At 40.4% G+C, this 24,768-nt stretch overlaps 1 protein-coding gene across 1 annotated transcript in view; it reads right to left on the bottom strand.

Annotated features, from left to right (window-relative positions):
- Positions 1-15,176: 15,176 nt before the first annotated feature.
- The window catches only part of LOC107685133 (ribosome-recycling factor, mitochondrial-like), an 18,692-nt gene continuing 9,100 nt past the window's right edge, over positions 15,177-24,768 (bottom strand). Inside the window, exons 4-7 of the mRNA XM_016481644.1 lie at positions 23,798-23,917; positions 20,850-20,940; positions 17,705-17,864; positions 15,177-15,961 (exon numbers count right to left, since the gene is read on the bottom strand). Of these exons, the coding sequence (XP_016337130.1) occupies positions 15,884-15,961; positions 17,705-17,864; positions 20,850-20,940; positions 23,798-23,917 (449 nt within the window). The 3' untranslated portion in view covers positions 15,177-15,883. The remainder of the gene's footprint in view (positions 15,962-17,704; positions 17,865-20,849; positions 20,941-23,797; positions 23,918-24,768) is intronic.

Here is a 24,768-nt window from a genome sequence, read left to right as displayed (position 1 = left end):
CCGGGGTCGTCACATGTGGTTGCCGCAAGCCCTCCGGCCGCTCCTTCGTCGAATACGCCGACCGCGCCGTTCTCAAGCCCGCCGCCTCCGCTCACTCAAGCCCGCCGTGTGTGATGCTGTGTTTAGTTGTGAAAGCGAAACTACCCTCGCTTTTCAGACCGATGAGCTTTGTAAAAATCGACACGTTTCAAAAAGGCGGGGCATAGAGGAGAAACAATAATGTACAGTATGTGGAAAATAATGTGTTTTTTGAACCTTAAACCGCATAAACACATTTCATTACACCAAATACACAAAATAATGTTCTTTTTTAGCAACATCACATGACCCCTTTAATTATATTGAACATAAATGTAAATTATATGCTTTATGTTCTTTAGTTACATACTTTTAACAACAAAAAAGGATGGTTTCAAAGGCATAAAGCACCATTAATTGTCCTACGCATTAATGAAATATGGTCAAAATGGAGGATTAGATCCCGATTACATAAAACACACTGCAAAGTTTATTCTCTATGCAATTTTATATGCGATTCACGACAGCATGACAAAACCCGCTAACATCACTGTACGTGCTCGCTGAGGGCAAACCCAACATAACGTGAAAATCTGGCGTCTTTTACAGATTAATACTTGGCAACACATATCGTAACAAACAAAAACATCAAACTCGACTATGTTGGTAAGTGGTAAGGCTTTGACAATGATTACTATAGTATAGACAGAGGAACAAAACGTTCAACTTTACCTTTGCTAAAGCGTCTCCGTCCGTCCACTAGCCACACCTTCGCCGGGTCTCTCTGTGATACACCCAAACACAGCAGAGGATACGAGATCAAAATGAGATCACGAGTTTTACATACGCGGCCACAACTGAGAGCCGAAAAACACATAGCCTATGTGATAAATATGGTGATAAACGAGTTAAAATGTGCAGGGGGGTCCAAATATTTGTGGCTTCTATATTTAGCTTTATCCCCTCATGTAAATGCTTTTTTTTAAATACAAATCTACGTTAAATATACATATTTTAGGTTATAAATTAAATTTCCTTCTTTACAACCCAACAACAATACTTACCAGAGACAGATGTTAGCAAATTACATTAAGATCATTATAAGATGTCTCCAAAGTCAGTATTTTCCATGTGACTCACCTCTTTTTGAATCCACAGTGTAAAGTGCAGAGCAGGTAGATACAGATGAGAAGAAAGACAGAAACAACCGACCATATGACCGTCCCATACAGAACAAACAACAACAGGGTACCAACAGATGTCATCTGCATCTTTACTTCAGCACAAAAAGCAGACATGGAGAGCACAACTCAATATACATTCACACATAAATAAGGAATATACACAGGAAATGACACGCTTGCATAATAGTACTACTGACAGCTGGAACATAACAGCGTCCAAACAATGTATTTCTGCAATATTTGCTCAGGAAAATTATATAGCTCATTAAACACGTTAACTAACAGAGCATGTTGGAATACTGTATGGGGTAAGTTGTCACAATAGGAAGCCTCTGTTTATTGACACTCATTAGAGAAGAATAATATTTTTGAAACATTAAATTTTTAGAAACATTACACAAAAGTCATATTGCACAACATACCGAATATTATTTCAATTTCAATTATACACTGTAAAAAAAATGTCTTAAATTGTAAATAAAATATTATTGGAGTAAGTTTCACAAGAAAACACTTTTAAAAATGAAAAGAATGCAGTCTTTTTACTTCACAATTTCACTGAATTTAATTCAGTGTGTTACTTGAATTTTGTTTTTAATTATTTTATGATTAATTTACTAGCAATGTGAAAATAAGTAAATCCATTTTTTAGTGTAGACTATTTAATGGCTTTCAGTAAAATATAAACAGTAAAACATTTATGAAAAAAAAAAAAGAATTAATGAAATAACAACAATGGAAATAGTGGGGAAAAACCCTAAAAAATGTCAAACTATTGTTTTGGCCATCATTATAATTGTAATTAGCTGTTACTGTAATGAATGTATTATTTGTTATAATAATTATTATTATTTTTATAATTGACCTTGTATTTAAAAAATACCTTCATCATATATAGCTGACTCGTGTAGTTTTGTTGTGTTCAGTTGTTTGAACACAGCATAAAAAACCACTGCCAGAATTAAGGGGGAGGGGAAACGAAAAAGAAAAAAAAAGATAACTGGATTTTTACTATGCTTTTAATATGACTGAGATTTAAGGTCTGTGACAACTAACCCCGGTCTCTCTGTAACAGCGGATTCTAAGCATGTTACACTGACTGTCTGCTGTCTCCCTCTGCCGGTCATTACTGTGCAAAATACAACATTAGCTTTATTTTTCGAAAGCCCTGATCTCGTGGACATTTCTGAGAAACGAGAAACGGATAAAGTGTGAAAACCAAAGAGCTTGATGAAAGTCTATAGCTTCTTTGATCCAGCTCTCATTTGTCAAGAGCTGTTGAGGTTTACATCCTCAGTAAATAACCTGTTCTCCACACCACTGCTGTAGATACATTCATATTTCAATTTCACGAGAGCCCAGCTGAGTGTATGTAAAACACCGGTCCTATAGTCCAATCTCCAGTGCAGCACCCTTGAGGAAATTGTGGGTTGAAGGAAGCAGCGGACGACCCGAACCGGAATAACGTCTTAAGTGCAGATTGATCCAGAACACTGTGGGATACCAAGTCTTTCCCAGAGAGCCCAGAAGAGCTGTGTGCTCTCAGAGGATTGTGCACACTATAGGTGAGGCAAACACATCAAATCCAGAATCATTTACTTTTTATGAAATATGATGTATAGAATTTAATTTTATTTTATGGATAAAGTGAGCACAGCAGAATATTTAAAAATCATAAATTAGATATTAAAAGGATTTTAGAATTTTCATGTCATTATGTGTTTGTAACATACAAAATATGTTAAAATATATTTGTATATTCATATTTGCTGTATATACTGAAATGGTAAGCCACTAAAGGCAAAACCATTTACTCATAAATCATATTTATCATATTTTAGTTTTGGGCTAATATTCTTTCTTTGACATCCTCTGATATAATAGTTGATTTATTGATTGACTGACTGATTGATTTAAAAAGATGTTCATAAAAGATTATTTAATCTGCTAAATAAATGCATACAAATTAGCAGTGCCTGCCTTTAATAAGCATTTTTGCCCAAAAATCACAGTTTCCAAACATACATGAACCAAACTTTGCCTATAGTTTCTCACATTACAGAATTATATTTACTATTAAATGATTGTTTAGGCATAAAATAAAAATATACTAATTAATACATTTAAAACAATGTTAATTTATTATATTTTAAAATTATTTTACTTTTATTCAAATAAATGTATAACATTTCAAACGTGTGTCAGCTTGCCCCTGACAAAGAAATACTCTTGTCCTGAAAATACAGGTCAACCTTAAGTTAAAATCTACTGTCATTATATTTGACTATTGTCTGAATGTCTGCTATAGTGAAGTTTCATTGTTTTCACAAGTAACCCAACAGCTTTAGCAGAAATAGAGATTTTTTAATAAAAAAATAAATACATATTGTTGTATACATTTTTAGTACATTTTGCCCATATAATAATATAGTAAATTTTTTTTTATGTACTTTCTTTCTTTTATTTGCTGTTTAATGTATTGTTTTGTGTTTCAAACTTGTTTTACTGTTTATATTTAACAAAAAAGATAGACCGCACCAGCTGCACCCCCCTAAGGACGGCCCTGGTGGCATATGTGGTCAAAAAATAATTGCTCATCCCTAAAGGATAACAGATGACCAGCTGAGAGGTTGTTGTTCTGTCTGCTGCCACATGGTGGAGTCTAGTCTAAATCAGGAGAATGTGCATTGGCTAAAACTGCAAATACATGCTCATTCTTAACAAACACATTAAATGAAGCCTTCACTGCCTTAAAGACTAACCACAGCTAGACTAAAAAGACGAATGATTGATATGTGTCTTTAAGGATCCAAGGACCACAGGAGAGATAGACAAACAAACTCCTTCAGCTTTTTTTTTTTTGTATTTTGGCATCTTGTTTGAGAGAAAAACAAGTATTTTTCTCTGTGCCAGCAGAAAGCATATGAGGTGCAGCTCTTCATTGTTTTATTTTCTACATTTCCAGCGACTGTAAGAAAAATTAGATGCTGAAAGACTCTATTAATTTGGGAAACACTGCCAAAACCTAAATCCACATGAAATTCTCTACCCTCGGAGAGAAATGCCTCCTCTCGAGCTACAAACCAAACGCCCGATCTCCTCCCAAAATAACAGTTAAACTCATCAAACGGTGCACAGTCCCTGCACTAGGCCTTACTTCCCCTCACAACGCTCACCCAAAGACCTCAAAAAGATTTTAATCATCTCGTAATTAATATTCCTTGAGAAAGAACCCATGAGGAACCAATTATTCAATAAGACCCCCAGCCCCCATTGTTTAATGTGACATACAGGACGTATGTACGCCGTGGTTGACGCTTTCAGTCGGTGAATTCAGAGGTCCAACATCAGCGCCATTGGCTGGGCTCGAGCCTCGACCGATGCACGGCGGTAATTGAGATCAGATGCGAGCGCGACCTGCTCGGAGGGTAACCTGGAAGCATTTATTTTATGGAAAAGATGTTTAGTTAAGTGCAGCGCTGTGGTCTAATGAGGCTGGACTGGGTTCTGTGATGAATATGATTGGTGAAAGCTCTGAAGGCTGGTTCCTGAGTCCTTCCTTCCTTGCGCATCAGGTTACAGATTAGTAGACTTCCTGTCCACTCCATGCATTTACCCTCGAATAGACAATTCTTTTTAATGAAGCTTATCATGTATTGGACTCAGATGCATTAATCCTTCTTCTTTGTGACTTAGCGTTTGATAAGAGGGGTTCTGTAAGGCATCATGAGTCCGCTCTCTGATGACATTGAACTCTGGGAGGCATTAGCCTATGACTAATTTCGCATTATAACTAATTAACATATGGATTTTTTTGTCCTATTTATTAATTTATCTAAAAATACATTAAAAAAAATACAAAGACTTGTATCTCTAAAGAGTATGTATCAAATTGGTCAAAAATATATAACCGTGATCAGTGGCGTAGCCTACCGCACATCTTAGAGCCCCCCACCCCAAAGAACAGATGGGGCCCCTCCCACCAGCAGTGATGTCATGTATGAAAATTTATTGTGCAACTGCTGCAATTACACTACTGAGTCCGTCTCTCCAGGGGCGCCGCTAGGGGGGAAAGTTAGGACTATTCTAAGGGCCCACGCACTTTTGGGGCCCCCAGAGATCTGTTTTATTAGTAGTAACAGTAGTAGTAGTAATGGAATGGAAATTATAAATGTCTACCAAATGTATCTACCAAAAATCCACATGAAATTCTCTACCCTCGGAGAGAAATGCCTCCTCTTGAGCTACAAACCAAATGTCCGATCTCCTCCCAAAATGACAGTTAAACCCATCAAACGGTGCACCGTCGCTGCACTAGGCCTCACTTCCCCTCACAACGCTCACCCAAAGACCTCAAAAAGATTTTAATCATCTCGTAATTAATATTCCTTGAGAAAGAACCCATGAGGAACCAATTATTCAATAAGACCCCCAGCCCCCATTGTTTAATGTGACATACAGGACGTATGTACGCCGTGGTTGACGCTTTCAGTCGGTGAATTCAGAGGTCCAACATCAGCGCCATTGGCTGGGCTCGAGCCTCGACCGATGCACGGCGGTAATTGAGATCAGATGCGAGCGCGACCTGCTCGGAGGGTAACCTGGAAGCATTTATTTTATGGAAAAGATGTTTAGTTAAGTGCAGCGCTGTGGTCTAATGAGGCTGGACTGGGTTCTGTGATGAATATGATTGGTGAAAGCTCTGAAGGCTGGTTCCTGAGTCCTTCCTTCCTTGCGCATCAGGTTACAGATTAGTAGACTTCCTGTCCACTCCATGCATTTACCCTCGAATAGACAATTCTTTTTAATGAAGCTTATCATGTATTGGACTCAGATGCATTAATCCTTCTTCTTTGTGACTTAGCGTTTGATAAGAGGGGTTCTGTAAGGCATCATGAGTCCGCTCTCTGATGACATTGAACTCTGGGGGGCATTAGCCTATGACTAATTTTGCATTATAACTAATTAGCATATAGCATTTTTTGTCCTATCTATTAATAATAAAAAAAATGTCAAATGCAATTCATAGATACAGACTTGCATCTATGATGAGCATTTATCAAAATTTGTCAAAAATATAAACGTGATACAACCATCCTGAAACACTTGATTAAAAATGTAATTCCTTAAGTATTTAACAAAATTCAAAAACAAAAAATCAGTCACGTGGTCCAGCAACATGTAAAAAAAGAAGCAGCATAAAAACAGGAAATGATATCGAGAGGACCCCCCAGACCCTTATTATGACTGTTTGTCAAGATCAATAAATCACCTATAATATCACATAATTTGATTTATTTATACACAGACAAGGTTAGCTCAGTTTTTAAAATATCACGTGATGCGATTCCTTAACATATTAATAATTAAGAATGAATAATTCATGGTATTAAAAAAATACATTTTTAACTTTTTTTTTTAAATAATGACTAAGATAAGTACACTCACAATGTTAGGACATATGGTTCCCTTCCGAGGGAACTTTGAACTGCGTCCTCTAGAGGTCGCTATGGGGGGAACGCCTTCAGCGTGACCGGTGTCTGAAGCATACATCTAAACATGACAATATCATTTGCTGGCGACAGCCTATGACGTCATTACCCAGCGCGATCACAGTATAAAAGGGCGACGGGAGATCACGTCATCCTCTTCTTCATCTTCACTGACCGTTTGTTTAGGAGTGCATGTTTTCTCGTCAGAGGCTTTGCTCTGATACCCGCAGTTTCACAACGGCTTGCGTGTTGTGTGTGTGTGGTGAAGAGAAAGCGCGTTCAGCTCTCGAGGGAGTTGAATGTGCTCTGCATTCATTGCTTATTTCTTGTGAGGGATAAGCATGAATTGAACGCGCTCGACTCAAGAGAAGACGGCTTGTGCTCATCGTGATGCATTCGTGGACTGATGTATTCGCGGGACTACTGAGGGGGAGGTGAGTACTTCATTTACCCGAGTTTGTATAGCGTTTGCATGAGTGCGTTCATCTCTCGTGGGAATAGCGACGCATTCGTGGCAGCGGTTTCCGTTTTCACTTGATTTCCGAGGTAATCTAGCGTGTGGGCAGAGTGTGTTTAGCTCCCGCGGGAGCTGAATGCATGCTGCGTGTTGCTGTTGCGGTAAGAATTGTCTGCCCATTGCCCGCGATTTGCAGTTGATGGGCAGAACATGGAAAGCATCTGACGGGAAAATGTTCCCTATCAGTGATTTCCTTCTGGTTATATAGGTATTGTATAATGTGGATATCTGTCTGCAGTTGTTGGACAGATGATTTATATCATGTCCTTATCAGATAACCACATTATACTGCACTCCGGGAGCCCATTTCTGAAACCTTTACTTTCATTCAGGGTTGTATGACTCTCTGTGCTCAATTGTTGGCTTGCGAGCCTCCTTGATGCTTGGCCCTGAACTGAGCTGGTGCTCCTGTACCCACAGCTGGGTGTGGTAGAATATCATGATCTCTGGGGCTAGAGGCGAGACTTGAGGGAGGTGATCCGGATGAGGCGTCCCCAACGCCTTCGTCCGGACCAGAGTAAACCTTGAAACATCTACTCACCTCCCTCTGAGGATATTAACATCTGCTCTCATCTTCCTCTACTTAATTCCCCTAAAACCACCCACCTGACCGAGGTTAGGTAGGAGCCTCCTGCGCTTGCATTGCAGTCTCTCATGCTGGACCTACGATGTTTTGGTTAGTTTCTGTGTCTCATAGAACTACCTACTGTGGGTCCGGACCCAAGCACTCTTTGGACTTCGTCTTCAGATTATATCCGTGAGCTTGAGTCATGCTTGGGTCATGCCACGAGCCGTGGTTGGCGAGTACGATCCTTTTCATTTACTCTATTGCTAGTTTTATGTGAGCTAGTTTTATGTGCATTCACTAACTAGCTTTTCTCTGCAGCGCTACTTGGATCTGTCTTTCCGTTTTTCTGACTTTGTTTTAGGGTTAGGACCTCTGCGAGCACCTCCCCTGCTAAAGTCAGAACCTCTAGTTGTTGACCGATTGTGGTGATGGTAGCTCACCCGTCGGTACTGGATCCAGGCTGGATGATAGCCCTGCATCTTCGGCTTCATGCTTACTGGACCATGCAGCCAAGTCGCTGGGCCCCTGCGAGAGCCTTTTTAGCCGATCAGGTCTGCAGTATAACTCCCAGCTCCCAGTTTGTGCTTTGAGTGCCCGCCTCAGCTTGAGAGCCGAGAGCGCTGCTCCCGAGAACTCCATATGCAACAATACTGAGTTGTTAGGCCCGTCCCTGTCGCCTCCTTGGTCATTTGCCTCTATGCTGGGACCCTGTTGTTCCCTGTTGAAATGTGCGATCCCCTTTTAAGCTGGATCCCATTTCTGATGTCCCACTTGCGGTCAATCTGCTCCCCGGACATGGCCGTGCCGGTCCTGGGAAGATTATGTGAGTCCTTCTCTCTACTTGAGAGCTAGGTACTTTGCCCCTGGGCTATTGATCGCGTCGGTCGAGCTGGGTTCCTCTCTCTTAGCTAAGGGTCGAGCCCTCCACTCTTTGAGCTCTGTGACAGCGACATCAGGTAGTTTGGCTGCTTGCTGCCTCCCTGATTAGTTGCCCCTACTTGGTCGAGGCTAGCAGTGCTCCCCTCACCTCGGAGGGTTACCTTTGAGCATGCCACTCCCAATCGAGCTTCTGAGGCCTCCTCTCATCAGGTCCTACGCTTTTGGAGCTCCACTGAGCAGCAGCCTCAGGTTGTTAGGCCTCTCTCTGCCTCCCTGTTAGGCTGCTCTCTTTGTTGGTTGAGCTTAGCAGTGCTCCCCTCACCTTAGAGGGTTACCTTTGAGCACGCCGCTCCCCGATTGAGCATCCGAGTTCCCCTCCTATTTTTGGAGTTGGGCCTACACTCCTTTGAGCTCTGATTAGCAGTCATGCCAGGTTGCTGGGCCATTTTCTGCCTCCCTGGCGGGTTGCATGTTGAGTGAGCTAGCTGTGCTCCCCTCACCATGGAGGGTCTCTTGCAAGCACACCGCTCACTTCTGAGCATCTGAGTCCCTCTCATTTGAGAGTCGAATCCTTCGCTCCGTAAGCTTCGCTGGGTAGCACATCAGGACTCTGCCTTCCTCTTAGGCTGCTGTCTTGGTGAGCTCAGCAGTAGCAATTATCTACGAGCACGCTGCTTCCTAGTCGGGCACTGGTGTCCCCCTATCAGGCTGGGTACTACACTCCTTCTAGTTATGCATGAGCAGATGCTCCGGAGTCTGTTCTGTGACTGCTATGGTTGAGTTGGCGATACTCCCCTCACATGGAGGGTTTTTCTATGAGATATGCCTTTTCAATCCACATGTGCTCTGAGCACGTGGCCTCCCACTGAATTAATTGCCACTCCCTGAGCGTGCCACAGTCACGTAGGGTTCCTAGGCCTGTCTAAGTGACAGTTTCGGTTACCCCTTAGTAACGGTGTTTCTAAATCCATGCTATGGTAAGTGCACACGCTGAGCTTCTGTGCACTGTCTAAAATCCACATTGTGGTAAGTGTGCACGCTAAGCATTCTGTGCACTTTCTAAAATCCTGTATGGTAAGGGTTACGCGCTGCCAGCCTGGTTCCCTTTCTCTGAGTTGGTTTAGGTCCCAGTTTTCACCTTGGGCTCCACTCAACTTATGTATCCCTGTTGATACATTTCTGAGCAGGGTGTTGCTACCAAAGATCTGTCGAGATAGTTCTTTGAGCAAGCTCATTCAGAGCTGGCAGTAGCCCCCTGGGTGACAGGCCAGGGTCTGGTTTGTTTTTTTTAGACAGCTGGCCATATCCCCTCAAAGGAATCTCTTTCTTCTGATTCCATGCCTTTGAGCTCTGCCCTAGGCTCGGGCTTCCCAGCCCAGCCCTCATCAGGTAAGTTGTTTAAGGTATGCAGTTCAGGCCCTTGGCCGGAGGGGATAATGTCACTGACAGCCATCAAGGCGTCCTAGGGGCAAGTCCCACGGCTATGGTAGAGTTGGTACTTAGTGCTCGCCGTGGTTTCTGGCATGCACTCCCCTCAGCATAGGCATACCGTTCCCCATTGCGACCTCTAGAGGATGCAGTTCGAAGTTCCCTCGGAAGGGAATGTCTCAGGTTACGCATGTAACCATGGTTCCCTGAGAAGGTAACGAGACACTGCGTCCTCTAGTTCCCTTGCCATGCTTTAGACGCAAGCTTCAGACGAAGAAGCTGATGACGTATTCTCCCGGCGCCCTTTTATACTGTGATCGCGCCGGGTAATGACGCCATAGGTTGTCGCCGGCCAATGTTATTGTCGTGTTTAGATGTATGCTTCAGACACCGGTCACGCTGAAGGCGTTCCCCCCATAGCAACATCTAGAGGACGCAGTGTCTCGTTCCCTTCTCAGGGAACCATGGTTACATACGTAACCTGAGACGTTTTACTTTTTACTTGATGGTTGCACCACATGACATTTTTAGTCATTGAATTTAAAACTTTTCTTAAATTTATTATAGTTTTAGTATAATAATTTTGTAATTTTTCAAAACTGTATGAAACCAATATGAAAGCGGCTATATTTACTAAGAACTTGGCACATGTGTTATAAACTGGATTTTTAAAAGATCTTTCCAGAGAGAAATTCTGAACATGACATCTACACACAGTTGCAACCAGTTTCTTCCACACAAAAATGACTGCCATGCCTTTTTAATAAATTTTTTTAATATATGCCGGCCTATTATTCTAGTGTCATTTATTTCAGATGAGCCTCCTCTGATTGATACATAAAAACAAAATACAATGTGGTTGGTCGCTTTACATGTCGTTCTTATGGCAGTTAATAAGCGCCAAAGTTGACCAGACTTTATGCCACTAAAAATAAAGGTTCTTGATTGACATTGATGATTCCATGAATGAACTTTAACATTCATGGAATCTTCCCAATGGACAAAAGTTTCTTTATATTACTAAAATGTTTCACACTAAGGAAAAATGGTTCTTTTAAGAACTCTTCACTGAAAGGTTCTTTTCGGAAATAAAAATGGTTCTATACGAAACCCCCCTTTTGGAACCTTATATTAGTCAGTGTGTGAGACTTCTACCACCTCAACTTCATTCCTCAAGTAAAGTGTATTTTTAGATGTTACTGGCTGAAAAATCTTGGTGGCCTTAGACAGCAGTCACACCGCCAATCTTTAAATCTGTTTGTGACACAAAACTGCAGTCCACTTTCATTCCCCTTCGCTCTAGCTGCACTGTCACTTGTGATCAGGGGCTCAGTGAGGGGCCTCTCACCCCAGTCGCGTGTCCCTTTAACTAACTTGCATGGCAGGTGCCTCCCTTCCCGTTTGTGCAGTAAAGACTTATGAATAATATGTGCTTAGCACAGACAGCTTTGTGCATGCGCGCATGTATGCCGTGACCCCCACTCGCCTCATCTCGCGTCTCTTCGTGCTTTGAGACGTTGATTACAGTCCTCCCGCGGGGATATCGAGACTCCGTGGAAATGAGGGTATCTAGAGCTCCAGTCACATAAGATCAAGACAGGGGCAGGAAATCACTACGGACTTAAAGCTAAATATATAATTCCTCCCGTGCCGGTAATCACAAGGTCCAGACGATTTGAAATGACAGTTTAACCACTTCAAACTCAAAGACGTTTCTGTTCAATAGGATTCATCTAATGAGCGCACCCTGGGCCAGGATGTAATTGCACATATAGCACAGGTTTAGGTCGTTCAGGTTGGATGGAGGGCAACCAGAAGGAAATCTATTTCCACAGACTAAAATCCCAACTAGAATAGACCTAAGTCAGGTTTGCTCCATATTTAATTTTTGACAGAAATGAAAACGAGGCTAGTGTGTTCAATGGATTGTGCTGATGTTAAACAACCGATTGTCTAGCCGATGAAAATTTTTTTCCGTGAAAAAAAAAAACAAACTTTCATTAGATATTCCATGAAAGTTGTGAGTTTTGAAAATTGTACATGAACTAGGACCTTTATACAGTTTGTGCCATTGTAAAGACTGTAAGTCTCTCTCACACAGCCTGGTTTCCATGTTAAATTCAATATGGCCTCTAACCTGATTAAGCTCAATAGTTTGCATTTTGTATACAAATCAGATTTGCATTTTAGTGCTTGGAAGACAGCAAAAAGTCCTAAAATTATATTAAGCAATTTACATTTAAAGAAAAAAAGAATATATAGAGCTTTAAGTAGGCTATATTTAATATAATATATATTTAAAAAGTCCTTGTTTCCACTTATCGACAGTGGAATATCGACAGATATTGATGACCCATTTTGTCCAATCAAAATATACAAGTCCCTCCCTCTACTTCCTCCAATACCACCTGAACCTGAATATAGTAGCAAATAATAGTTCCTAGCTGTGGCTACTGGCTACTTTTTAATTATTATAAAGACATTTTTAAGGGATAAGTCCTTCAATCTGTCCTGTCTCAACTTCTGATTTCAACAGGAAATATGTAAATGCAAGGAAAGAAAACTGAGTTTGTCAAATAACGTGATGCAAGAAATAAATGACCAATCATATTTCTGCATACAAAAGTATGGAGAACCTTAAACATCCATACACTCTCAAAAACATGAAGGTTGCATAAGAGGTTTTCGCAGCGATTCATCAGAAGAACGACTTTTGGTTCCCCAAAGAACCTATCAGTGAACGGTTCCTAAAATAACCATTGTTCTTCTTAGTGTGAAGAACATTTGAATAATCTAAAGCAGTGGTTCCCAACCCTGGTCCTGGAGGCACCCCAACACTGCACATTTTGCATGTCTCCTTTCTCTGACACACCAGTTTCAGGTCTTGGAGTCTCTACTAATGAGCTGATTACCTGAATCAGGTGTGTTTGATTAAGGAGACATGCAAAATGTGCAGTGTTGGGGTGCCTCCAGGACCAGGGTTGGGAACCACTGATCTAAAGAACATTTTCCACTATAAAGAACCTTGAAAGATTCCATGAACTGTAGAAAAAATAGGGATAAAAAGAGGGATTTCGATTCTGTGCTTCCTCACAGGCAGTATAATAAATGATCAGGGAGGAAAAGTTTGTTAGGCTGATATCGAATAACAGCAGCGAGCTCGAAGTCCAATTCAAGTGTGAAGTGACATGAGCACGCGGCTGTTAAATCTAACCGCGCATTCACGCAGGCTATCATCATGTCTGCCGTTCACAACCAAGCCACATATTAAGTTGTGTAATTCTTTAAAAAGCGCTCAGATTGACCTGAGATCAAGAATGAATAATGCATTTGTCAGAAAAGGCTTCGTTTTTAACTCCTTATACACTCCCCTGATATATGCATGACTATCAGAGGGAAGAGAATCCGCACTAATTTCCCTTCCACTTTGCATATGCAGTGATCATGCCCTTATGGCACCGACATCCCGACAGAAAATCTCTTTTCATCTCCAGCGAAGTGCGTCTCACGCTTAAACTGATTGGATTCTTGATGAGGCGGTCGGGGTGGCTCGCGCACTTCAGGCGAGGACGCGTCAAGCGCGCGGGAGCCAATTCGGTGCCACTGAAGTGATTAAACGCGCTCTCTAGGCCCCCGGTAACTATCTCCGAGTACAGATGCGTGCGTGGACCGTAATCAGGGAACGTATAATAGCACCGCTCTGCTCCTTCGCTGGAGACCCCGTTGTCTGTAAAGTGCTCATATTCCCACCTAACCAGCATATCAGTGTTCTAGCATTGTCACGAGACTGAGAGGATGAATAATGCAGTGCAGTCCTAACTCATTTGCATGCAAACTGGGGGGGAAATAAGAAAGATTTTCATGCGTTTCCACATGGCAAGACAGAAAACGCCTCTGGACACTTATCTCGGTTAATAGCAGATGTATTGTTTTGATTTTGCGCGCGCACTGACCCCGTTCCAACACGGGTCAAGAGGTGACGGTCCCCGTAACGCAGCGTATATATTTCTGCGATGCGAGTTTACTGTCAATTCAAGAGTTTACAGAGCCAATTTACATGTATATATTTCCAGCGACACAGAAGGAAAAACATTTGGTCTCCCCGCTGCTATCGCAATCCACTCCATCATGGTAGTGGTAAACAGAGAAACACACAGTCATCCACTTGATAAATGTCAAGTGAAATGAAGCTATCAGCTGAAAGCAATTTTCGGGGCAGCGTGCGGAGCCAGCGACTCGGGATTTTCACCCCTCCATCGATCATGAGCCTCTCTCTCAGGCCAAGGTATACAATGCCCCCAAATTGCTGACATATGGACCGGGGGAAACCTGCCCATTTCCTCTGCCTGCGAACTAGCTCCTCTAAACTTTTGTTTATTTAGCGACCCCATGTTTTCATCAATTAGAGACAATGCTTTTTGGTTACTGCCAATGGCATGTGAGAAATTGTGCTGGATATGTAAGGAATAACTGACGATGGAATGGTGTATTATTAAAAATGTACGCAACAAGGAGGTGATAATGTAACCACAAAGCTGTTAGACCATAAGTGTGTTCATTTAAAAAATGTCAGTGGCCCTGAGTCAATTATTCATACCACAGTTATCATTCATATTTTGTCTCTAAAACTACTTTATTACGTAACTGATTAGAAACAGACCATGTTCCTGTTGACTAGGACAAAGAACCTTTCAGTAAACAGTTCCTAAAAGAACCACTGTTTTTCTTAGTGTAAAGAACATTTAAATAATCTAAAGAACCTTTTTCCACTATAAAGTACTGATTGTACATTGGAAAATTTCCATGGATGTTAAAGTTTCTAAATTAAACCACTGATGCCAATAAGAACCTTTATTTCCATTGCATTGCATTTCCGTTATTTATAGTGAGAAAAGGTTCTTTAGATGATTAAAATGTTCTTTACACTCAGGAAAAATGGTTACTATGTAATTAAAATTTTGGTTAAAAATGGTTACTGTTCACTGAAAAGTTATTTCGGGAAAAGTAAAATGGTTCTTCTATAGCATTTGCTGCAAAAATCCCCATTGATTTTGAAGAGTGTAGCCAAAAAACCTTGGAACATTCGTCAACCAGTAAAATCAGAATCAGTATTGAGCACTGAGAATTCAAAAATGTTGTGGTAGAAGAAGATATATTTCACATTGCCATTCTAGAATAATCTTAGGGATTAAGTTTCAACATTAATAAACAAAGAACAGCGGATGTGGAAATATGATTCAAAAGATGCGCGCGCACACACACACACTACAGCACCAGGACAATAACTGATGCATTTTATTCAGTTTACACGGCTAGATCTAATCATATAGATGAAAATAATGACTATTTTTAGGATGCAATAGTGAATGTGAAACAAATGTTGGCAGCATGTTGCTTTGTGCTCTCATCCTCCATCCTGTGTGACTTTCAGCCTCCTGTAAAGACCACAGAGTTTACATTCAGTGCAGTGCTTTCTACATAAACACCACGTTTGTGGCATCGCTTTGATTAGGAGGAGTACCCCAAATCACATTAAAACTTCATTTATCCTGCGTTTGTTTGTTTGGAGATGTGAACACAAGAAGCACCATAAGCCACTGGCGTGCCACGCCGACATTTGTTTATGCATGAGAAAAACACCCAAACACCACCTTCATCACTTCCATCACCAAGATCATTAACTGTTTTCTGTTTGGGGGATTTTTGTTCCAGTCACAAGAACAGCTGACTGCCTTTGACCTGATGATAGCGAGACAAACGGACCGGGGGCGTTCTGAAAGTTTGGAAGGCCTCGCTGTCATCCGAGTAACTCCTTGGTTTTAGTGGCTAGCTGTTTGTCAATGTCTGCCGCATAACTGTCTGCCATTTGTTGAATCTGGTAATATTGGAGAACAAAAGACAGAACAAATGTATGTGGTTATTAGTTACACATACATACCATACAATATTCACACAATTACACATTTGTGTGACTGCAAAAAAATACCTTGTTGTGGGTATTTATTGGTCTGTTTGTTTGTTTATTAATTATAAAACAACAATATTTATTATTTATTAGTATCAGTACTACTACAAGCTACTAATTATTGTCTATTTATTAATAAAAACAATTATATTATTAATAATATTTTAATTATTATTTTATTAACATTACTGCAGCTACTACTAATAATTTATATTAATTTATTAATAATTAGACTAGTATTCATATTTATTATTAATAATATTACATTAATATATGTATTATTTCTAAAACATTCATTAAAATGAATAAAACAATTAAAATATTATTCATAATTATTTACTATTACAATTAATGCACATTAATTGATCATTAATAGGAAATATATGACGATGATGTCATATAATGGAGGTGAATGGGAATCACGGCTTTGAGAGTCAAAAAAACATACACAAACAAAACCAAATTAAACCCTGCGGCTCGTGACGATACATTGATGTGCAAAGACACGAAATGATTGGTCTGTACAAGAAACTGAACAGTATTTATTTCATTTTTTACCTCTGATTCACTGCAATGTCTGAACTGTCCTGAGCGCGTGACGCGTCTTCTTCTTCTTGCTTTACGGCGGATCGCAGATTTATAAGTGCATTACCGCCACCTATCTCTCAAATGGACCATTGACACTCTATCTACAATCTCAATTAGGAGTGTCAATGATCCATTTGAGAGATAGGTGGCGGTAATGCACTTATAAATCTGCGATCCGCCGTAAAGCAAGAAGAAGAAGAGGCGTCACGCGCCGGCTGTCGAGGACGCGCTCAGGACAGTTCAGACATTGCGGTGAATCAGAGGTAAAAAACAAAATAAATCCTGTTCAGTTTCTTGCACAGACCAATCGTTTTGCGTCTTTACACATCAATATATCGTCACGAGTCGCAGGGTTTAATTTCGTTTTGTTTGTGTATGTTTTTTTTATTCTCGAAGCCGTGATTTCCGTTCACTTCCATTATATGACTGACAGACTGCAACGGTTTGAGTTAAAAATATTTGTTTGTGTTCTACTGAAGAAACAAAGTCACCTACATCTTGGATGCCCTGGGGGTAAGCAGATAAATTTCAAATTTTCATTTTTGGGTGAACTATCCCTTTAATACTACTGCTACCACTACTTTCAAATTAATATTTATTTATTAAAACAATAATTAAAAATAAGTATTAAAACTACTACTACTGCTGCTGCTACTAATGAACATTAATTTATTATTAATAAAATAATAATATTGTATTTTCTATTATAATTATAATTTGTATAATTATTATTGTAGTTATTATTATTAACATTTTGTTGTATTGCTAATTTAAAATTAATATTTATGTACTTATTAATAAAACAACAATTAAAACATGAATAATTATTTGTATTAATACTACTACTACTATCGATAATGTTGTACATGAATTTATTAATAAACAAGTATTCATATTTACTATTATTATTATTATCATCATTACTACTACTTTCACAACCTTCAAGTTAATATTTATTTATTAATAATACTTTTACTACTACAAGAATATTTTTACTACTACTAAGAAAAATAATAATTCTAAATACTCCAACTATTTTTATTAGTTCATCCTCATTTGCGTCACCTGTTTTTCTACCAAGTGAATGGTATCTTCAGAGACACTCTCTTTGGACTTCTTCACTCGAGTGACGGCGTTGGTCCGTACTCTCCTCAGCGAGTCCTTGGTCTTGTTACTGAACTGCTTCGCCAGTTTCACCAGATTCTCCCTGTGTTCTCGCGTCACTCTGGAAGTCAAAAATACGGTTAAACTAACTCACTACATGACTCATTTTAGATCATAATAATCACTGAAACGTCTTCAGATCAGATGTGCCGATTTATATTTTTAGACCAAATGACATTTAGAATAGCGACATTAAGAAGAAATCTGATAGTCCAGACTGTTATTTACACTTTGATTTTATGACAGTTTTGACAGACAATCGGTTTATGATACGACTGCAAACCAGAAACAGCTACAAGCTCGCTCTTTGAAAATAAAACAAAAAAGTTTGACAAACAAAACTGTTGTTCTCGCCCAAATTCTGCTGTAGGTGTAGAAGTTTCCCCATCTTATAATTGGCATTTTGCTGCCAGCCATTTGCAAACAGTCCAAGAGTAGTGTCTGTTTACTGCAAACAATGTTCATAATTACTGATTCGGAGCCAATCAAGCCTCCCGCTCTCTTTAGAAATGCAAATGCATGCGAGGAGGCTGCGCTGATTACGGGCGAGACGTTCAGCCCCTCCGTACGCACTGCCAGACAAGCACCTGCTGCTGGAGCTGGAGCACGGCCTCGTAATCAAACAGTTTTGTGGTTTGTAGAATGAAGGCCGTGTGGCGAGACTCTTTGGCTTGGCAGGGAAGAGGAGCGGAGCTCAGAGATTCAAGACCGCTGCGTTTGCTTCTTTGTATCACATATAAAAGAGAGTGTATGGAGCACAGAAGGGAACATGAAAAATTACAAGGCAAAGCCATCTTAATCACTAACAGAACAGGCGAGTTTCCCAGAACAGTTTTGAATATATGTATCAGATGAAAAAGAACAGGACATGATTGGATTGAGATAAAAAGAAACATTAAGAAAAGCGTGCAAGCACTGCTAGAGTGTTCTAGATGGTTGCTAGGGTGCTGCTTTGCATGTGAAGGAGTGTTCTGGATGGTTGCTAGGGAGTTGCTATGTGGCTGAGAGATTGTTCTGAACAGTTGCTAAGGTGCTACTATGTGTTTGCTAGGGTGTTCTGGTTGGTTGCTATAGTGCTGCTTTGCAGGTGACAGAGTGTTCTGGATGGTTGCGAGGGGGTTGCTATGCGGTCAGTAGAGTGTTTTGCTAGGGAGATGCTATGGGTACGGTGGCCCAGTAGTGCACAACACAACAAAAATCAAAAAAGCAAATACAAGTTGTTAACAATGCGGAATCAAGCCACAGCATAATGGAAACAAGTCACAAAACAACAGAAATGTTCCCGCTCCCTTTCTTGGCCACTATAGAGGATGCGTTAAAGCTAAGGACTTTATACCAGAGATAATAGTCTGACGAAATCCAAATTCTGGACATTTTACTGTAATACTGTGAAAACCATTTAAAAAAAAAAACATTAGCCAAGTCATTTATATAGCTATGCAAATTTAAAGTGTCATTTAAAAAGCCTGGTGCCGTAAAAGCGGTTTAAAATGATTAACATTGTTAGACCATTAACTTTAGTACAAAGCCCAAATTTTCATAGTTTGCGTATATATAATGTATTGCCCCATTGAAACCTCAAGGGTTCACAAAAATATATTGGATATCAAAATTTGGATTTTGTTAGATCATTAGGCCCTGCATTAAAACCCTCAGCTCATTCAACTCAAACAGAGCTTAAAAGGACAAAGCAACACATTTATTAAAGAGGAGCTCCACGCGTCAATAAGTAACAAATTAAAATATATACAGGCCCAATTTGTGTGCAAGCGGTGTTGTTGCTTGTTTCCGTTGTATTGTGGCTTGTTTCCGTTGTGTTGCGCCAATTTCACTGTGTTGTCGCTTGTTTCCATTGTATTGTGGCTTGTTTCCGTTGTGTTGCGCCAATTTCGCTGTGTTGTTGCTTGTTTCCGTTGTATTGCGGCTTGTTTCTTAAAAATTTAAAAAGTTTAATTAAATCATTAAATTAGAATTTTTAACTTGCAACCATGCATTTATTTAAGTTGTGGTAACAGGTCCCCTGAATAATTTTTTAGAGTGTATTTGGTTGCTAGGGTGCTGATATATAGATGGAGTATTTGGATGGTTTCTAGGGAGTTGCTATATAGTGGATAGAGTGCTTTGAGTGGTTGCTAGAGAATTGCTATATGGTTCGTAGATTGTTCTGGATGGTTCCCAATATGAGGTTACTAGTGTGTTTTGAGTAGTTGCTAGAGTGCTGATATGCAGTTGTAAGGGTGTTCTGGGTGGCCACTCTGGGTGGTTGCTAGGGAGTTGGTATGCTGTTGCTATGTGTTCTGGGATGGTTGCTAAGGTGCTCATGGTGGTTCCTAGGGCATTACCATGCAGTTGCTACTTGAGTAACTTGAGTAGCTACTTGAGAGTTTTTATTTGGTTTGATAGTGTGCTCTGGGTGATTGCTAGGGTGATGCTATGCAGTTCTGGGTGGTTGCTATGGAGTTGGTATGTTATACTATATGTTTTGAGTGGTTTCCAAAGTGTTCCTGATAAAGCATTCTAGGTGGTTCCTAGGGCATTACTATGCAGTTGCTAGGATGTTCTGAATGGCTGCTTTGGAATTGTTATGAAGTTGATAGTGTGTTCTGGGTGGTTGCTAAGGTGCAGCTATGTAGCTAACACAGTTGATACTAAGGTGTTCTGGATTGTTCATAGGGTGACTGTTAATTTTCCCTAGTGAAAAGAGGCTCTCCTTCACCCTGCTGAAAAAAGTTAAAACCAGCCTAAGCTGGTCTCCCAGACCAATCAAGCAGGTTTTCAGCTGGTCTAGATGGTCTCCCAGTCTGGCCAACTGAAAAGTTCCCAAAACCCCTCTAAAGCCAAAATGTCCAATAGTGATGGAGATGTTTACCTTAACAAGCTAAAAAACACATTAAAGAGACGTTAGCATTGCACAGACAAACAGGATGAGAGCGAGACAGAAAGACAGGGACTGGAGTGAAAGCAAACAAAGCTTGTAGAAAGTGCTGTCAATAGGAAGGGTGAGAGTGGTCATGGGGATTCAGGCCGTGGGCGGTAAAACACTCACTTGGGAACAGGCACCCTGATAATGGTGCCCTCCACCTCCGGGTTGAGTCCCATGCTGCTGTCTTGTAAGGCACAGCTGCCGTGGCCTGAGGACACATCGCACAAACACAAACACACACACACATCAGAGCTAATGACAGCCAGCTGGGTTTGCGGTACCTGCTGCAAAACCTTCACACACCCTTTGCATCTCTCCAGCCCTCATATCTCACTAGACCACCCCCTTCCAGATCAGTGAAGTACCCCGACCCCGGGCCCTTTGATCCAGAAGGAGCTGGGCAGCATCTCCCCATGACGGAGCTCCAGAGAGCGAGGTAGAGGGGTGGAGTGTGTGGTGTAGGAAGTGCCGCAGGGTGCTGTCAGCGAGAGATCCCTTGGGACGGAGCTGAGAGGTTGCAGTGCAGGGCGATGACCCACTGTGACCCTGTGTTTGGGGGTTTCTGCCTGTTCACCTCATGACCTATTACAACTCCTGTGGCCAGACTAGCCTGAGATTACACTCTGAACTTGTGTGCAGGCAGTCTAGTGTGTATACATCATGGGGGCCAGTTTCACGGATATGGATTTAGGCTGTTTGGACTGGAATACTGGTGTCCCACTTGCTGCATTCTGCACAGTATATACTCTATATGCCTATTATTACTTTAAAACTGCATTTGAAGTAGTATGCAAAAACAAACGTTTAGCACAATAGTGTGCTATAAAGTTCTCCCATTACCACCTTGCATGTTTAATTTAGTATGAAATATTTCGTTTTGGATACACACTGTACACAAGTTTCAGGAGTGACAACTGCATTTAAATACAGGAGTGAATCCCCTAAATTATAATTTTGTGTTTGTACGGAACATATGCAGGTGCAGGTGCATTTTTCAGTCCTATCTGAAATGAAGCAATTTTATATCGCAGTAATAAAAAAATAAAAAAAATTATAAAAAACAGTTAACCAGAAAAGCTAACCTTTTTCTTGACCTAACATGCAGAAATGGGCAAAAAAAAAAGTATACACACATGTACTATACACACATTCCTCTTATGTTAAATGCATTTCTTGTGAGGTCTGACTCACTTACAGGCATTGTGTGCGTGCGATTTCTCTCTGATCGTCATCCATCATTACTTGGTGGTTCATAATTTTACGGTAAAACCAGTATTGTTCTGGTTAGTAAGTGGAAAAAAAGTCCTGTAACCCTCTGTACTTGTGATTAAAAAGCGAAGAGGGTTCAAAGTCGGCTCGAGAAACTGTGGGCTAAAAAAAAAACAAAAAAAAACTCACTTTCTTAATGATTCTGGATACCACACAGGCACATGGAGAGCGAAAGCTAATGACTGCTGTCTGCACCACAACACACAACAGCCACTGGGGTTTATCAACAAGGCTGCACTTTCTCCGGCCCTTTAATGAATGACTGGAAAACAACAGCCTCTTCTCAAAGAGTGTGTAATGGATTAAAACAATCATGAAGCTGTTCGCTTTCGGCCCGGGCCAGTCACCTCTGTGTTGTTTTTTGCAGGCCTGTTAGGTAATGGCCAGTTTTTGCAACAGCTGCATATGGCATTATGGTCATCTGAGCATGAAAACTGACCCTTTAAAACTGCGTCTTTTTTAGTATTATGTTAATATAGAGGTGATGAATAAGAAAGGCAAACCCATTTGCAAATGGTTAATTGTTAAATCAGTAACATAACATGTCACCCGACCCGCTGCTAACACAAAGAAAAATTTCATTTGGTCATATTTCTGTATTCATTACATAAGTTTTTCAGTCTGGTTCTCATGAGAGCACCAGATTTGGTTTGGTGCTCACACTGCAAATTGTGACCCATTAAATATTGATAAAATAATAAACAAAATAAAGTGTGATAATACTATTATATTTAAAAAAGAAAGTTCTGCCGGTTTTAGCGAGTGAAGCATGTCAGTGAATGAAATGTCAGAGTTTTGTGTTTTGCTCTAAAACTTGCAGTGCATAACCTAAATTTTTCCTTTCAGTTCGAATGGAAATCTTATACATTATTACAGTTAGTCGATCTAAAATGGTGATTGTGCATTAACAGCTGTCAACCATGTCGGTGCGCAAATGAGTGGTCTGAACTTATTTCCACAGCGCATTTTTTATTTTGGTCACCACTTATGTGCATCGGCTGCATCCCTTTATATAATGCAATATAATATAAAATATAATAATTGGAGTGTTATTAATCGACTGATATGTTGTAATGGACTATTTTTCTTAACAGAAGCTTCAGGCCAAAGCTTTAAGCCAGAGCTACAAGCAACCATGTATCACCTTCAGGGTGATGCAAAACCCCTGTGCTTTGGTTTTGATCATCCTATCAAGGTTTATTTGCAATAATGACAGGCTGACTGAACATCATCCCTTACATACATGCAATCTTTGGCTTGAAGTCTCCCAGGATGGATGACGAAGGTAGATTGGTGGGTTTTAGAGCCACCAGGAAACCAGAGTCTTTGGTATTGAGTGGACATAGGCCAAGAAGAGAGAGCATTAATCTCATTAGGGTTATCTGAACATCAAGCAGAAAGAACTCATATATATCAATGGAGAGAGTGTGGTGACGGAAGGAGGAGGAGACAAAAAAAAGAAAGACACCGACTCATAATGTGTAGAGAGGCAGAAAGACACAGAAAAGAGAGAGAGATATCACACATTAACTCAGGTCTAAGTTCCAGAGGGCACTTTGCGGTCATTTCCTGGCCTGACAGCTAACCACAGAGTCTTGGCCTACATTTCAATCGTTCTCCAAGAACAAAGGGCTTCCCCCAACAATCAATCAATTTCTCTGAAACCAGGCTGGAATGAGTCCATCACATTCAGGTTTCAGTAGGAGAAAGAGTGAGTTTTTGGGGTGTGTGTGCTCAACTTTGCATGCAGCAGTATGAACTGAGAAGTTCTGCTAGAAAGCCATCTGTAGTTTGGTTCCGTACCTCTGGGAAGCCAGTCATGTTGACCACAAGTAGCTGAGGAGACTTCATGGATATCTGGCCCAGCTGGTTGAGTGGAAATTTGCCATCCTTTGTGGTGACTGTAATGTGGTCCAGCACACCTGAGAACACATAAGAACACAATCCTTCATTAACCAGTGTGTTTCTCCACAATTTTGAAGTGAGTTATTTAACCATTTGCCACTTAAGATAGAAAAAAAAACCATAGCAATAAGCTTGCAATACACTAGTTAAAACATCACAGAGTTTCATAACACCTCCTTCTTACTAAACATTATAGGAAAATTTGGTCACACTTTAGTTTGGCAACAAATTCTCACTATTAACTAACTATTAACTACGACTTTTCCCACAAACTCCTAATTTGCTGCTTATTAACAGGCAGTAAGGTAGTTGTTAAGTTTAGGTATGGGATAGGATTAAGGGATCTAAAATATGGTCATTTAATATTAATATGTGCTTTATAAGTACTAAAAAACAGCCAATTTGCTAGTAATATGCATGCTAGTTAATGCTGAGAATTGGTCCCCAAACTAAAGCATTACCAAAACTTTTTGTCCTCACTGAAAGTGAAAAGCATCAAAAGTCATAATTAATCAGAGTGTATGTGATATGTTTGATATACAGCTATTTGCCATGGGATACTGGTCCAATGAAGTTTCACTGTGGAGAAAAAACTGTGGAGTTGCAGAAAAAAGAAAGAAAGACAGTAACTGACAAGATGTTCAATGCTGCTGACAGTTCCATCTAGTAAGGCCAACAAACTTGATTGAGGGGCGTTCCTGAAACTCAAAGAGTAAAGCACGGCACTAGCAACAGCAAGGCCATGGGTTCCATTCTCAGGAAATGCATGAACTGAAAAAGAATGTTTCTGAACTCAAGAATGTTGCAACTGTTTTTGCCCATACAATGAAAGTCATTGGGGCCCAAAACAACACTGTATGGACCATTG

This window comes from Sinocyclocheilus anshuiensis, unplaced genomic scaffold (genome assembly GCF_001515605.1).
Source record: "Sinocyclocheilus anshuiensis isolate Anshui unplaced genomic scaffold, SAMN03320099.WGS_v1.1 scaffold914, whole genome shotgun sequence".
In the NCBI taxonomy this organism is placed as follows: domain Eukaryota; kingdom Metazoa; phylum Chordata; class Actinopteri; order Cypriniformes; family Cyprinidae; genus Sinocyclocheilus; species Sinocyclocheilus anshuiensis.
Note: the sequence above shows the minus strand (reverse complement) of the source record. Positions and strands in the feature narration are given on the sequence as shown.